The sequence below is a fragment of the Stigmatopora argus genome, chromosome 11, assembly GCF_051989625.1.
Source record: "Stigmatopora argus isolate UIUO_Sarg chromosome 11, RoL_Sarg_1.0, whole genome shotgun sequence".
NCBI classification, from domain to species: Eukaryota; Metazoa; Chordata; class Actinopteri; order Syngnathiformes; family Syngnathidae; genus Stigmatopora; species Stigmatopora argus.
Genome location: NC_135397.1, coordinates 44,078 through 61,448, shown reverse-complemented (window position 1 = coordinate 61,448; position 17,371 = coordinate 44,078). Strand labels below are relative to the sequence as shown.

The window sequence follows — 17,371 nt, the reverse complement described above, 5'->3', positions numbered from 1 at the left end:
AAAGGTCTTCAGAGAAGAGTACAAGAAGCTATTCTGGATTCCGAGCAAAATAGAAGGAATTTCTTTGATACGTGGCCAATCTTGAAAGTGACTTTGGCGACCACGACACGCAAAGAAGACTCCACAAAGGCTCGGACACACGGCTTTCTTTATTCATTGCCCATTCCAATCTCATCTTCAAGAACAAATCAAGTCAGCGTCCAGAGTCAAGAGTCAGACCAAGCCGTGGAGACGCTAAACACATCGGAGCGCACTTTGCCTAAAAAGGCTTTAAGGTGAGCTCTTCACAAACGGACCCCGCCGCAGCGTCCGCTCCGACTTTTCAGACGCCAACTCGCCATTGTTCCTTCCACCGCCATCATCTCCTTCTTAAACATGAGGGGAAAAAAAATCTATCGAATCCAAGTATGTAGAAATGAGAAATTGGGACCACGCACTTGGCAGGGGGAAAAAAGAAGAAAAAAAACACCACTTTTGTCATCGTTGACAGCAATAGGCCTCCAATCGGTTTGAACAGAAGATCGCCAATCAGCGCATGGGAACGCCGGCCAAACGGATCGGACGTCTATCGCCCGTCAACGAGTCCGTCGGGTGAAAAGACACCAAAGCAGTGTCAAAAGTAGGAAGTTTCCTTACTTAGCATATTTTTACATGACCTTAACCCAATGAGAAAAAAACAAACCAAGTTGAATCCCCCGTCAATGGAGGCCAAGCAGTCCATTATGAGAAAGCTGCGATTAAATTGGATCTAATTTTTCACTCAAGAACTCCTCCACGCTGTCCGTGTTCCACTTGAGGATGCTGAGCTCCTCGGAGATGTTGCCGTTATCGTCCAAAAGCTTCAGTACGAGATCGGATCCTCGGACGTACTGTTGGGTGGCCAGGGGGAATTTTCCAGAGAGAAAAAAATAAGAAATACTTAATAAAAATGTCTCAGGATTTCATGTTCAAACATTCGCAGATAATGGCCAAGAATCTTTTTAGGAAAAGGTCAAACTAATCAGTCACTAGATTTTATTCATTTAGTTTAATTCATTCTCACTGTTTTATCAGTGGCGGATGATTAAAATGTGTGTATATGTTGTTGGGAAAAATCAGTTGAAATTCTTTTCAATCATCTCTTGTGCTCTTTGTCACTCGAGCACATTCAACATTTCAATGGATATGACTTTGTTTCGCTTTCAAAGGAAAGTCATATTTTGAAGAATATTAAAAGACACAACATTGTTGGTGATTTTTGTGTCTTTGTTTGTTTGGGTCACTCGACGATTGGTATACGACACGCCGGCTGTCCGATGTCATGTGTTCTGGCAATTTGCATTTTTCGCTCAAGGATTTCCTCTGATCTTAACAGAGGTTAGGAGCCCCCTTCCTGCTGCTTTTTTTCACAGCTGGGTGAAAAGTCAACTGCTTTGGTCCTCTAGACTACCCTCACTCACCTTGATCTGTAGACCCTTGAACATCTTTGGCTTGTCACCCTTTACAAAAGCTAGAGAGAGGGGGAAAAAAAAGAAGCATCAGCTTCATTAACGGCGGCTATCCGCTCTGGACGGAGGAGCCCGCTGGCCGGCCGTCTTCCTACTCGGCCGCCCCGGCAGAGTCATTTGGATGTTGCATTTTAGTAAGCCAGAAATGCCACAGGTTTTGGTAAGATTTGGCCAAAAAACAACAACAAAAAACTCACCCTGGACTTGAGGGAACCTCCCCAATTTTCATCCGCACACCTCCAGGATGGCCCCGGCGTAGAGCTGCACGCAGGTGAAAAAAAAAGAAAAAGAGACCGGCTCATCGTTAATGCTTTTCCTTCCAAGTCATACAGCCCCAACCGAGCTGACTGACAAAGTTGAAGGAGCGGGGGTTGGGCTGCAAGAGAAGCACCTGACACCAATCCACGGATTGCACTTGTAGGACACTAGTATTGCAGAAAGTTTCCTCTTTAGAAGTTGAAACCAAAGCTCTCATTCTGACCCTTTATTTAGTTTGCCCAGCCCTGTTAAATAAATGCCTAGTCTTACGGGATGCTACATTTTCCTTCATATGTCCAATGCTTCAATTTCTTTGAGGCGCTCACTCGCTCTTCAATGGTCAAAAGTTCACGCTTTGATGGCCATTGTTAGATTCACAGTTTTAACACCTATCCCTAATTCCTTAACTCAGTCTGATCTTATCTAACAAATGTGCGCGTTCAGCATCGAAGGAAGAAACCAGGGTTTGCGAGTTACTCCACAGATGGTTTATTCCAGAAATTGATCCTTACAGAGCTCTGGGCCCCCTCCCAAATAATAGTAAACCAGCTGCGCGTCGTAATGCACAGTGGAGGATGAAAAGGCAACGGTCCACACCCGCGTTTGCACAGTTATAGTTAAACAAAAATGAATATTCATTCGCTGATTCTAATGATATTCGGACTGTCCCACGACGATTCTGGAGGGGTGTCCTCCCCTGAGATCTGCTTGCCCGCGAATCCACGTCTGGCTTGGTCGCTCCCTCCGCAGGAATTTCTTTGTTTCTGGTATCATCTGGACCATCGCCCTCTCCGCGGGGATCCCTTTGTCTCTGGTTTCATCTGGACCACTTATCACCGGGACCACTTGTCACCTGGACCACCTATCACCTGGACCACACCTTGAAGCAGAAACTCAAACAAAAGACCTTTTGTTCATTGTAATTGAGTTGAGAACAACAGTTTTAATCCTACTGTGGTACTATATCAAAAATGCAACAGCTACAATAAAATGAAGGAATAAAATATGTCATATTCTTCACCATGTTTGAAATAAGTTTTAAAAAATGTATTGAACTGGCTTTTGACAGTTTGTACCAGGCTTTGCAAAGCCATCCGCCATATACATAGGCGACGAAGTTGAATCGACGGGGGTTGGGCCGCTGTGGGTGGGTGGGGAGCGAGTAGCTTTTCGTTCAAGTCATACAGCACCGAACGAGCTGGCAAAGTTGAACCAGCGGGGGTTGTGCTGTGTGAAGCAGCTGACTCCAATCCACTGATTACACTCGCAGGACACTAGTATTGCAGAAAGTTTCCTCTTTAGAAGTTGAAACCAAAGCACTCACTTTTGGCCTTTTTTTAGTTTGCCCAGCCCTGTTAAATAAATGCCTAGTCTTAGGGGATGCTACGTCTTCCTTCATATGTCCAATGCTTCAATTTCTTTGAGGCGCTCACTCGCTCTTCAATTGTCAAAAGTTTGCGCTTTGATGGCCCATGTTTATAATAGGTTAAAAAAAAGAGTCTTGAACTGGCTTTTGATAGTTTATACTAGGCAGGGAGGGGTGGCTTTGCAAAGGTGACAAAGGCACATACATAGGTGAAAAAGTTGAATCGACGGGGGTTGGGCCGCTGTGGGTGGGTGGGGAGCGAGTAGCTTTGGGTTCAAGTCATCCAGCACCGAACGAGCTGGCAAAGTTGAAGCAGCGGGGGTTGGGCTGTGTGAAGCAGCTGACGGCAATCCACTGATTGCACTTGCAGGACACTAGTATTGTGGAAAGCTTTGCTCTGTCCAGGTTGAAAGCAAAGCTCTCATTCTGACCCTTTATTTAGTTTGCCCAGCCCTGTTAAATAAATGCCTTAGGGCAGGGGTCGGGAACCTTTTTGACAGAGAGAGCCATAAACAATTAATATTTTCTAATGTTATTTATTGAGAGCCATTCTCGGAACTGAAAAGTAAAAATGTATGAAAGTGTAATTTTTATTTTTTTGTCTCTTCATCACTTTTAACGTACAAAAAGTCTGATTTCTTTTGACAACATTGTTATGTGGTGGCTTACAAAATCAGTATCAACGATATCATGCATGCAGAAGAGTAATACAAAACAAAATGATTAAAATAGGGGTGCAGGTAGTGTCGACGCCGCAGTGACGCTCTTGTTAGTGCGTTCGGGACTCAGCTCTCTCAATGATTTCCATATTTTACCTCACAGGTTAGTGGAGAGCCATATGTACCCATGGAAAGAGCCACATATGGCTCCCGAGCCATAGGTTCCCTACCCCTGCTTTAGGGGATGCTATGTCTTCCTTCATATGTCCAATGCTTCAATTTCTTTGAGGCGCTCACTCGCTCTTCAATGGTCAAAAGTTCACGCTTTGATGGCCCATGTTTGAAATAAATTTTAAAAAACGTATTGAACTGGCTTTTGACAGTTTATACCAGGCTTTGCAAAGCCATCCGCCACATACGTAGGCGACGAAGTTGAATCAATGGGGGTTGGGCCGCTGTGGGTGGGTGGGGAGCGAGTAGCTTTTGGTTCAAGTCATCCAGCACCGAACGAGCTGGCAAAGTTGAAGCAGCGGGGGTTGTGCTGTGAGAAGCACCTGACGCCAATCCACTGATTGCACTCGTAGGACACTAGTATTGTGGAAAGCTTTGCTCTTTCGAGGTTGAAACCAAAGTACTCACTCTGGCCCTTTATTTAGTTTGCCCAGCCCTGTTAAATAAATGCCTAGTCTTAAGGGATGCTACGTCTTCCTTCATATGTCCATTACTTCAACTTCTTCGAGGTGCTCGCTCGCTCTTCAATGGTCAAAAGTTTGCGCTTTGATGGCCCATGTTTATAATAGGTTAAAAAAAATCTGGAACTGGCTTTTGACAGTTTATACCAAGCAGGGGTGGCTTTGCAAAGGTGACAAAGGCACATACATAGGTGAAAAAGTTGAATCGACGGGGGTTGGGCCAACGTGGGTGGGTGGGGAGCGAGTAGCTTTGGGTTCAAGTCATCCAGCACCGAACGAGCTGGCAAAGTTGGATCAAGATTGGAAGAGACTCCTCCAATAACTTTGCCCCAGCTACCAGATGCTGCGGACCATCAAGGGGGTGTGTCTGTCTCCCCAGCCCCAGCCAAGCTCATACTGGCGCAAGGACTTCAAAATTGCCGGCCAAATAGGTGAACCCGGCCAGAGGGACAAGCTGACATTCTCCAGCCTTGTTCATCAAATTGAAAATGGACTGAATAGGGGTTACCTAGATGTGGAAATTATTGATGCAGTTATCAGAGCTATCTCCCCCAGTTTGCAGCTACGTAATTATTTGGAAGAGAAACCTAACCTCACTCTTCCCACACTCAAATGCATCCTACGCACTCACTTTCAGGAGAGGAGTGCTACCGACCTCTATAAGCAGTTAGCTTCAGAAGTGCAGCAGATCAAAGAGACTCAAAGTTTCTTAATGCGAGTCTTGGGTCTTAGGCAGAAGGTACTGTTTGCATCTCGAGAATCAGAATCAGAATCAGGACTCCAGTATGACCCAAGTTTAGTCCAGCGTATGTGCTTGCACACAATACTCACTGTTCTCCAGAGTGACAGTGTTAGGGTAGATATGCAGCCTGTCTTGCTGGACTGTAAGACTTCAGATGAACTGTTACTAGAGCGCTTAAATATAGCCTGTGCTAATGAAGTGGAAAGGAGAAATAAAAAGAAGTGTAGTACCCCACAGGCAGCGACACAGGTTAGCAAGGTGCAGTCAGAAAGAACTACGACCTACCAATTGCCCTGTAGAAGAAAAAGCAAAAGTGTCCCGTGAGGTACGAGCGGAGTTGACTGAACTTAAGGCAAGTGTTGCTTCTCTTAAAGATCTCAGTGCAGAAATAGCTCCGATAAAGGAGATACTACAGCAGTCTACATTTCAGCCTCACTCCCACTGTTCCCTCTAAGCTGCGCGCGTGCGCAATTGCGCAGTGCTCTCGTGCTCTCTGCGCACAAGAAAATCTATCCAGCGCACAAACAACACCAACATAACGTATTAATTAATATCTAATATTAGACTTAGTCTAATTAATTCGCACAATAATATTGTTTTCTTTTTTGTTTCTCACTCAGTGAGTGACAGTGTCCACTGTCCAGCCAATGATACGATCCGGTTCACTTACGGTACGAAGCCAATCACGGCATTGACGGGGCGTGCGTCTGGAACCTGCCCATATGCGCCGTGCAGGTTAGCTAGCAGGTTAATAGATACTAATACAAACGTCGTATCACTATTACAAACCCCGTATCATGGCGAAACGAACAGGCAGCGACACATCCACTTGCCAAGCCACAGTAAAAAAGAAATGCAATTCTTTTAAGATGGAATGGTTGTCGGAGCATGCGACAATAGAAGAAAAAGCGGTGAAATTGGGTGATATTTTTTTTCTTTTTCAAGTGAGAAAGGTCTACTCTGCAAAATATGCAGAGATGCCAAAGTTGCAAGTGAGTTTTCAGATGGAAAAATGTGGATTGAATGGAAGATGGACTATCTCAGGCGTCACATTCGGCATAAAACTCATTTAAAAGCTGTCGAAATTTTACCAAGACTCAAGATGGGACAGGGGATTGGTACATTATTGCGGGAGAGCGCAAAAGACCGAGGGAAAAGGAACGAGCTGTCACACAAAACAAAATCGGACCGTGAACAAGTTAAAGTTCTCATTGACAATACTTTACTTGCCATCAAAATGAATGCATCAATGCTGTCTGTCAGTTCAAGAAATCCACGATCACATGGCAAAGTATGTGAGTGTATACCAGAAAGCTAGCGAAGCAAAAACTATGCCTTTGAATTTGTGAACTCAATCAATGAGATAGTGCTGAATGAGACTATGTGCAGTATTAAAATGCACCCTGGCATACCCTGATAGTAGATGAGAGCACAGACATATCAGTACACAAAATGCTAGTCATATTTATTAAATACAGGGAGGAAAATGATGTTAACTACAAAACTGTGTTTGGTGGCATCATCCAGCTGACAGCATGCACTGCTCAGGATATTGTGCAAGGAATAACTCCGTTTTACTCCAAACATGGACTGGACATGCAGAAAATGGTGATGCTGACCTCGGATGGTGCCTCAGTGATGCTAGGAAAACACAACGGAGTTGCAGCTTTGTTAAAGCGCCAAATACCACACTTAACTGAACAACATTGTGTGGCCCACAGAGAGGACTTGGGCATTGATGATGCCTGGAAAAATGTGCGTTCGATGCGAGATGTTGAAACTCTTCTTAGAACCGTCTATTCCACTTTCTCTCGGTCCGCTGTGAAGAGGGCCAAAATGGAGGACCTGGCAAAGATTCTTGATGAAGATGCACTGTCTGTCATTCAGGCCTCTGAACGAAGTTCGATGGCTGTCGCGGCACCAAGCTGTCAATGCTGTTCTGAGGAACTACACTGTGCTTACAGAATTCTGTAAAAGAGAAATCCCCAATAACAGAGATCCAGTGGCAAGGTACTGCTACAAAAAGCTGAGTCATTCAAAATTCAAGGTTACTATCACTGCTCTGGGAGATGTTTTGGGTGAGCTAGCACAACTCTGCCTCACTTTACAAAGACGCAACCTGACTGTGATGGAAGGACACTGCTTTTCTAGAGCAACAATTGAGAAGTTGCGTTCCCAATACTTGAAGAAGGATGTACAGTGGAGCGACCGTGTCAAAGAGGCAATGGGGACCTCATCAGCTGATGGCAGAAATACTGGTGAGATTATTCTTTTTATTAGTAAGCTGTGTGATCACACGGATGCTCGTTTTCCAGAGGATGAATTAAAGGAATGGTCTGCATTTGATATTGAAACATTGAGCTCAGACATCAGTTTTGACTATGGATCAGCAGACATTGCCACATTGGCAAAGAAGTATGAGGCCATTCTCCACCACCCACTACAGTCTCTATGGAGACCATTAACAGTCAGTATGCTGAATTCAAGTACATAATGAAGCAGAAACTTAAACAGAGGTCAATCAGAACATTCTCAGATATGGTTGCTGCAACACTTAGATGTGAGGATCTAAAGGAGATCTCACAGCTTGTGGATATTTGTGCTACATTTCAAGCTTCCAGTGCCGACTGTGAAAGAGGATTTAGTTTAATGAATCGTATCAAAACAAAATCCAGAAATCGTCTTGAAGTGACACATTTGGATCAGCTGATGCACATAAAGTCCAAGCAAGAAGCAGACGAAGCCATCAACCTGGACAAAGTGTACAACCATTGGAGAAGTGAGAAGGACAGACGTGAAAAATAAGGTCAAATTTAAGTCAGATTTGTGCATATTCTAGTGACGTTTATTAAGATTTTGTCTTTACGGATATTAATCATTAAATGTTGTTACTATTACATCATTTATGGGTAGTAGAAATGCTAAGAAAAACTGTGTAATTAGATATTTTACAGACAAAGTGTTACAGGAATTTGCACTGCATCACAAGCTACAGCACAAGTCATTGTGCAAAATGTGAATGTTTTAAGGTGACCAAAATGTTATGTCTGAAAGGTGGATAAGTCTCATATCTTCCAGAACAGGACCCTCAGCCAGGCCAAAGCAGGACTCTCACATACTGTATAACATTTGTACTTCCCATTTTTCAGATTTTTGTCTTTTTTTAAGTGGACCAAATTACTTATTTGAAAATAAAAGGTGCCTATCTGATGTTGCTCACAGTAGTCCTCCGTTTGCTCAGGGAGCTTGTGTGTATGCCCCAGATACATGAAAAATTAGAGGGAACATTGACATGCACCTGCTTATGGCAGGTGTGATACTGGTGTGTGCCCGTAGCGAGCAATGATGATGTCGCTCACACTGGTCGGTACTCAGTGCGCTCAGGTAGGTTGTCTTTCTGCTCAGACAAACGAAAAATTAGAGGGAACATTGCTCACTCCTACCCCCCACCCTCCGTTAGAAGACCAGTTGGGGACCCCCAGCCACCTTCTGCTCAACAAAATTACTACAGCCAGCGCCCAGCCCCCAGCACCCAGCACCCCACTGGAACACTAGCCGCCCTGCCTATGTCCCAAGGAGGTGTGTTGCGTGTCAGCGAGGAGGGCGAGATGTACAGTGCACACACTGTTATCGCTGTGGGAGTGGAGAACATTTCCAAGTTGGATGTAAAACACGAATTGTAAGGCCGCTAAGAGAAGCCCCTTTAAACGACTAGTGGTTGCCCCTGCGGGACGAGTGTCAACCATGAAGAGAGAGAGAAGTCTCAACTATTTTTACACGGTGAATGTGGGAAATTTCCTAGCAGAGACAAAGGCACGTCCTACCGGCCACCCCCGGCAGCAATAGGTCATCAACATAAAATTACCTCCCTAGTTGGAAGGCAATGTCGTCGAGTCCAGTGTTATTTGAATGGCCACCAACTACAAGCATTATGGGACACGGGTTCGCAAGTTTCAATTATTGACGAAAGGTGGAAAGAGGAATATTTACCTGGCGTGCGACTGAGAAATGTCTCAGAAATATTAGAAACATCTGCAGCTCTGACATTGATTGCAGCAAATGGGATTGGGATTGAGATGCCTTATATTGGGTGGGTTGAGACAACATTTCATTTGGTCTCAGGGGTACACAGAAAAAAACCATTGACAATTCCAATGCTTGTGACAAGCGGGCATCATCTGTCCCATCCCATTATTGGTTTTAACGTTATTGAACACATTCTGGCACAGACCCAAGTGGATCAACAGTACCTTGCTGTGAGGAGGGCTTTCCCAAGTCTCAAAAGAAACGAGGTGAGGACTTTTATACAGGCCGTCAGTGCGGAACAGATAGACCAGTATGTAGTGAGAGCTAGGAAAAACAGGGTTTTAGTACCAAAACACACCATTATTCAGATTGAATGTCGTATAGCTGCCAAACCTTTCAAAGAGGGCACGAGTGTGCTTTTTCAGCCAGATGTGAATGCCCAGTGGCCAGAGGGTCTCAAGTTCAACGACACCTTGGTCAGGGTAAGAAAGGGTGTTTTCCCTGTCATCACAATTGATGTCTCGAATCCTACAGGCCATGATATTCTTTTACCCGGGCGCACTGTAATTGGCACAGTACAACAAATTTTGACTATACTTCCCGCTGAACTGATTTTTGAACCAACCCCAGCACCAACTGCAGTGAATCATACCAGCATTCGCACCCCATTCAATACAGGTGAACAATGGGACCCACCTGTAGATGTAAGTCACCTGACAGAGGAGCAGAGACAGGTAGTCAAAAGAATGCTGAGAGAAGAGTGTCACTCCTTCTCAATCTCAGACAATGACATTGGCTGTATTGACCGATTACAAATGACTATCTCTCTCAAAGATTCTGAGCCAGTAAAGCGTTCATATATGTCAGTGCCCCGACCATTGTACCAAGAGATGAAGGGTTATCTCCATGACTACTTAATAGCACAGGGCTGGGTGAGAAAGTCAAACTCATCATACTCCTCGCCGGCTGTGTGTGTCAGGAAAAAAAGATGGAACTCTTCGGTTATGCGTAGACTATAGAGACCTAAATAGGAAGACACATCCAGATAGACAGCCGATCCCCAAAGTTCAAGACATCATGGATAGCTTGGGCGGGAACTCCTGGTTTTCCCTCCTAGACCAGGGGAAGGCATATCATCAGGGGTTTATGTCTGAGGAATGCCGAGCACTGACTGCTTTTGTTACACCATGGGGACTGTACGAGTGGATCCGTATCCCTTTTGGCCTCATGAACGCCCTTGCATCGTTTCAGCGTTGCATGGAGGAATGTCTGGAAGGACTCCGGGATAATATCTGCATCCCTTACTTGGATGATACGCTGGTTTTCACTAAGACTTTTGAAGGGCATGTAGAAAATGTGAGACAAGTACTTTGTCGCCTCAGAGAGTATGGCATCAAACTAAAACCCAGCAAGTGCAATCTCTTCAAAGCTGAGGTTCGCTATTTGGGCAGGATAGTTTCTGCAGAGGGCAGCAGGGTGGATCCTGCAGATTTTGAAGCTGTTCGATCACTGAAAGACATCAAACCACACACTGTGGGTCAACTCAGAAAGATGCTTGGTCTACTGACTTATTACAGACAATATATCAAAGACTTTTCCAGAAGAGCGAGTTGTCTGTATGACCTTCTGAAAACAGACCAGAGTAATGCCCCAAACAAAGCAAAGACAAAGAAAAAGAAATCAAGCCATGTGGTTCCCTCAAACGAGCCGATCACATGGACTGACGAGCACCAGCAGACGCTTGAACAACTGATTGAATGCCTGCTCCATCCACCAGTATTAGGATTCCCAGATTTTACCCAGCCATTCATTGTACACACTGATGCCTCCCTCACACCAAGGCTTAGGTGCAGTGTTGTGTCAGAAGCAGGATGGCAAACTTAGAGTCATTGCCTACGGCTCCCGCACATTGACAGCAGCTGAAAAGAATTATCACTTACATTCTGGTAAACTGGAATTTTTGGCTCTAAAATGGGCAATCACTGACAAGTTTTGAGATTATTTGTACTATGCCCCAGCATTCACGGTATATAGCGACAACAACCCGCTCACATACATTCTATCCACTGCAAAATTAAATGCAACCACTTCCAGGTGGGTTGCAGAATTGGCTGATTTCCACTTTACAATAAAATATAGGCCAGGGAGGGAAAACAATGATGCTGATGCTTTGTCAAGGATGCCGCTGGATGTTGAGTCGTTGATGAAAGAATGTTCTGAGGAACTACCACCCGATGCCATCGTTGCCACCATCCAAGCAATCCACGGTACAGGAAATGTTCCCTTTGAGTCTGCCTTCATTACAGATGTGTTGTTCAGTGACAGATGTAGATGAGACAGCTGCTGCGTCAATCAGCCCTATACCAAAAGAAGAGGTAAGGAAAGCACAACAATCTGACCTGTTCATTCATCCTGTGTTGAATTATAGACTGTCAGGTTGTAAGCCATCAGCGGAGGAGTTGAAGTTGCTCAGCCCAAAGACAAAATGTTTGCTCAGGCAGTGGGACAAAGTGATAACAGACAGTGACGGGATTCTGTACAGAACCACCACAACCCGTAAACAGTTAGTCTTACCAGAACAATATCGAGGAACAGTAATGAAAGAGTTCCGTAATAACATGGGGCACCAGGGTGTCGACCGCACAGTATCCCTTGTGCGTGATCGTTTCTTCTGGCCGTATATGCAGTCTGATATTGAACATTATGTGACTAAAACCTGCCCTTGCCTAAAACAAAACAAAAAAATATGCCAGGAACTGAGAGCACCATTGACAAATATTGTGACAACACAGCCCTTTGACCTGGTTTGTATTGACTTTCTTCATCTTGATCGATGCAAAGGCGGATATGAGTATATCCTCGTTATTGTCGATCACTTTACACGTTTTGTCCAAGCATATGCCACCACCTCCAAGTCAGGAAAGGCTGCTGCAAACCTTATCTTCAATGACTTTGCCCTGAAAGGTAAAGGGCATTCCAGAGTTCTGCACAGAAATCTACTGATGTCCTGTGATCATTTACCTGTTGAGGCAACACTAGAAGAAGGAAAAATTGGCAAAAGTATGCAGAGAAAGAAACAGCAGCCCGTATCTCATCTTCAAGAGTCAGACGAAGACAGTGGTGACGAATATGACTTTCACTACGAGCCCCTCCAGGTGCTAAATGAGAGAGATGCCCAAGGGATGGAGTCTGAGCACAGGCCACTGCCAGCGAATCAGAGACTCGAAGTGAAGGGCCCTGCTTCCGGACCAGTACAAGCAGAAGATGACTATCAGCTGGAGGACCTGCCTGGTGAGGGAACAAATCTGGCTGTTGAAGATCCTCGTGATGATCATTTATCAGAGACCTCTCCGCCAACCGCTGTGAATGAACCTGAGGCGTTGACTTATGAACGGCCAAGAAGGGAGAGACATCCACCACGACCAACGACCTATGATCAGCTTGGTGTCCCCTCCTGTTATTGTACTCAGTCACCACATCAGCTGCTACCTGCTTACCCTGTACCAGGAGTGGTTCCTTGGTTAGTACACCTGCAGCCATATTACATTCAACCATCCTTTATGTATGGACTCCAACAGGCTTGAGCCTACAAGGGTGACGTGTTATGCGAACATGGACTGTTACGACTGTGATTACAGTTTCCATCCAGTGAACGTGGACCGTACGAGTTGTGGATTATATTTGAACTGTGGCCCTTGCCGTCTGGAGTTTTTATGAGTATCAGCTTACAGAAGAGGATGTAAAATGACAAGTTCGCTAGACTGTTCAGCATTACAACCAACAAGGGGAAGATATTTGGAATACTATACTGATGTCGGGACGACATTTGTTTTTGTGGGGGAGAGTGTGACATACTAGAGCAGGGGTCACCAAAGTACGGCCCGCGGGCCGGATACGGCCCGCCGGCACATTTGGACCGGCCCTCTGAACAATACCAGAGACCCTATCGGATTTTTTTCCTATTTGGCCTTGAAGACTGGGACGTTTTAATCTTGTGTTAGGTTCATTGCACCCCTGCTGAGCCCACAAATCATCCCAGTGAAGCGGGCCTTCGCATTGCTTCTTTGGTGACATGCGCGGGGAGAGTGTTTCCCTTTGATGCATGCGGGCAGAGTGTTAGCGAGACATCTGGACGATTGCAGGTGAGGGCGGAGCCCTGGGGCCATCGCTATTGCGATGCTATTCAAGCATATAAAAACTGTGCAACCTGAGCCTGTTCGGGAACGGAATAATGGCAAAAAGGTTAGTTAAGAGAAAAATTGATTCAGAATGCAGGGTATTTAACCTGCAGTGGACAAACGATTATTTTTTGTTCAATGTAAAGAAAAGGCTGTTTGTCTCATCTGTCAAGAGACGGTGGCAGTATTCAAAGAATACAATCTTCGCCGGCACTACGAATCCCGTCACAAAGACAAGTACGATAGCGTGCAAGGCCAAATACGAGCAGACAAACTCTCAAAGCGAAAAGTTGGACTATTATCTCAGCAGACTACATTTCTACGTCAAGCTCAGCTGAAGCAGGCATCCGTTGGGGCCAGCTTTCGGGTTGCTAAACTGATAGCAAGCAACGGTAAGCCTTTCACTGACGGAGAGTTTTTTAAGAAATGTATGGATGTTGTCGTGGAGGAAGTGTGTCCCGAGAAGAAAGATGCATTTAATTGCCGTAAGTCTGTCGGCGAGTACAATCACGAGACGCGTTGAAAAAATCTGGACTAATGTATATGCCCAGCTGCAGCAGAAGACGAAAGAATTTGACTTTTTTTCATTAGCACTGGATGAAAGCACGGACGTGCAAGACACAGCGCAACTGCTCCTTTTTGTTCGTGGAGTTAGCGCAAACTTTGAGATTTGCGAGGATCTGGCAGCCCTCCAAAGTCTCAAAGGGACTACAACGGGAGAGGATATTTTTCACAAAGTGTGCCAAACCATGGAGAAGTTGGACCTGGACTGGTCAAAGCTAGCTAGCATCACGACTGACGGGGCTCCTAGCAAGGTGGCCGAAACTTGCGGTCTAATAATGGGACGCATGAAGCGGGAGTTGGAAAAAAGGGGTCTCACCGCCCCGCTACGAGTCCACTGCCGAATTCACCAGCAAGCACTGTGCTGCAAAATGTTGACCTGGGATTCTGTAATGACGGTTGTGGTGTCGTGCATAAACTTCAGAGCAAAGGGAGAAGATTGTGCATGGCACAACAGAAAGTTAATGTTCCATGGCTTTTTTTTTCTATGAAGAACCCAGAGAGAGTTATTATTTATTTCCCTAAATAGTGTTATTTATTTCCTGTTTTTTCTGTGAAGAACTCAGAGAGGGTTATTTAGTTATTATTTATTTCATTAATAGTGTTATTATTTGTTTCCTGACTTTTTTTCTGTAAATAACCTGGAAAGGGTTATTTGGTTATGTGTGGCTTCCTGGAAAACAATAAATTTTTTAAGCTTCCCTACCATCGTCACTTTTTCTGTTACAAACTGACACCGGCCCCCCATCAGAGAAGGGAAAGGTTATGTGGCCCTCACAGGAAAAAGTTTGGGGACCCCTGTACTAGAGTGTTTGATTTATTAACGATTGCATGTAAAGAAGGTATAACGAGTTTGGATTGAATGGGTGTATCGGTGGTCGATTGTTGATCCTTGGATCCACATGGCAAGTGTGGGGCATGTTAAAGAAGATCGGTATTCCATTATTGATGGCTTAACAAATAGCTTGAGGCACGGGAGATGTGTTGAATCATTACAGTAAAAGTTGGATTGAAGTAACAACAACATCTCACTGTTCTGATTATTTCCCCCTGTGTGTCAAGATCGAAGGCAGGGTGTAACATAAGCACCTGACTCCAATGCACTAATTGCACTTGTAACATACAGGAGTTGCAGAAAGTTTCCTCTTTAGAGGTTGAAACCAAAGCACCCCCGCACTCACTGTGGCCCCTATTTTGCCCAGCCCTATTAAATATTATGGGATGCTACGTTTTCCCTCATATGTCCAATGCTTCAATTTTTTTTGAGGCACTCGCTCACTCTTCAATGGTCAAAAGTCTGCACTTTGATGGCTCACATTTGAAATAGGTCCAAAAAAAGGCAGCTTTTTGTTTTGCAGGCCACCCAGCATTGACAAAATTGAATCAACGGGGGTTGGGCCGCTGTTGGTGGGAGGGAGCTTTTTGCTCAAGCTATCAGGCACGGACCGAGCTGACTGACAAACTTGAACCAGCGGGGGTTGGGCTGTGTGAAGCAGCTGACTCCAATCCACTGATTACACTCGCAGGACACTAGTATTGTGGAAAGCTTTGCTCTTTCGACGTTGAAACCAAAGCACTCACTTTTGGCCTTTTTTAGTCTGCCCAGCCCGGTTAAATAAATGCCTAGTCTTAGGGGATGCTACGTCTTCCTTCATATGTCCAATGCTTCAATTTCTTTGAGGCGCTCGCTCGCTCTTCAATGGACAAAAGTTCACGCTTTGATGGCCCATGTTTGAAATAAATTTTAAAAAACGTATTGAACTGGCTTTTGACAGTTTATACAAGGCAGGGAGGGGTGGCTTTGCAAAGGTGACAAAGGCACATACATAGGTGAAAAAGTTGAATCAACGGGGGTTGGGCCGCTGTGGGTGGGGAGCGAGTAGCTTTTCGTTCAAGTCATCCAGCATCGATCGAGCTGACTGACAAAGTTGAAGCAGCGGGGGTTGGGCTGTGTGAAGCAGCTGACTCCAATCCACTGATTGCACTTGCGGGACACTAGTATTGCAGAAAGTTTCCTCTTTAGAAGTTGAAACCAAAGCATTCACTTTTGGCCTTTTTTTAGTCTGCCCAGCCCTGTTAAATAAATGCCTAGTCTTACGGGACGTTACATCTTCTTTCATATATGTCCAATGCTTCAATTTCTTCGAGGCGCTCGCTCGCTCTTCAATGGACAAAAGTTCACGCTTTGTTGGCCCATGTTTGAAATAAGTTTTAAAAAACGTATTGAACTGGCTTTTGTCAGTTTATACCAGGCAGGGGGGGCTTTGCCAAGGTGACAAAGGCACATACATAGGTGACGAAGTTGAATCGACGGGGGTTGGGCCGCTGTGGGTGGGTGGGGAGCGAGTAGCTTTTCGTTCAAGTCATACAGCACCGAACGAGCTGGCAAAGTTGAACCAGCGGGGGTTGTGCTGTGTGAAGCAGCTGACTCCAATCCACTGATTACACTCGCAGGACACTAGTATTGCAGAAAGTTTCCTCTTTAGAAGTTGAAACCAAAGCACTCACTTTTGGCCTTTTTTTAGTTTGCCCAGCCCTGTTAAATAAATGCCTAGTCTTAAGGGATGCTACATTTTCCTTCATATGTCCAATGCTTCAATTTCTTTGAGGCGCTCACTCGCTCTTCAATTGTCAAAAGTTTGCGCTTTGATGGCCCATGTTTGAAATAGGTTAAAAAAAAGTCTTGAACTGGCTTTTGACAGTTTATACCAGGCAGGGAGGGGTGGCTTTGCCAAGGTGACAAAGGCACATACATAGGTGACAAAGTTGAATCAACGGGGGTTGGGCCAACGTGGGTGGGTGGGGAGCGAGTAGCTTTTCGTTCAAGTCATACAGCATCGATCGAGCTGACTGACAAAGTTGAACCAGCGGGGGTTGTGCTGCAAGAAGCAGCTGACTCCAATCCACTGATTGCACTCGTAGGCCACTAGTATTGTGGAAAGCTTTGCTCTTTCGATGTTGAAACCAAAGCACTCTCTTTTGGCCTTTTTTTAGTCTGCCCAGCCCTGTTAAATCAATGCCTAGTCTTAAGGGATGCTACATTTTCCTTCATATGTCCAATGCTTCAATTTCTTTGAGGCGCTCACTCGCTCTTCAATTGTCAAAAGTTTGCGCTTTTATGGCCCATGTTTATAATAGGTTAAAAAAAATCTGGAACTGGCTTTTGACAGTTTATACCAGGCAGGGAGGGGTGGCTTTGCAAAGGTGACAAAGGCACATACATAGGTGAAAAAGTTGAATCGACGGGGGTTGGGCCAACGTGGGTGGGTGGGGAGCGAGTAGCTTTGGGTTCAAGTCATCCAGCACCGAACGAGCTGGTAAAGTTGAACCAGCGGGGGTTGTGCTGCAAGAAGCAGCTGACGGCAATCCACTGATTGCACTCGTAGGACACTAGTATTGTGG

The 17,371-nt window shown here is 45.1% G+C and overlaps 2 protein-coding genes across 8 annotated transcripts in view; one reads left to right on the top strand and one right to left on the bottom strand.

Annotated features, from left to right (window-relative positions):
• The window catches only part of LOC144084962 (uncharacterized), a 32,499-nt gene that overhangs the window by 8,961 nt on the left and 6,167 nt on the right, over window positions 1-17,371 (top strand). The window lies entirely within an intron of this gene.
• Window positions 132-2,528, bottom strand: LOC144084390 (selenoprotein F-like). Its single transcript, XM_077612760.1, has 4 exons — window positions 2,410-2,528; window positions 1,685-1,803; window positions 1,440-1,489; window positions 132-869 (listed from the first exon to the last, which is right to left on the bottom strand). Exons 1-4 carry the CDS (start codon window positions 2,526-2,528, stop codon window positions 738-740), a joined length of 420 nt encoding a protein of 139 aa, XP_077468886.1. The 3' UTR covers window positions 132-737.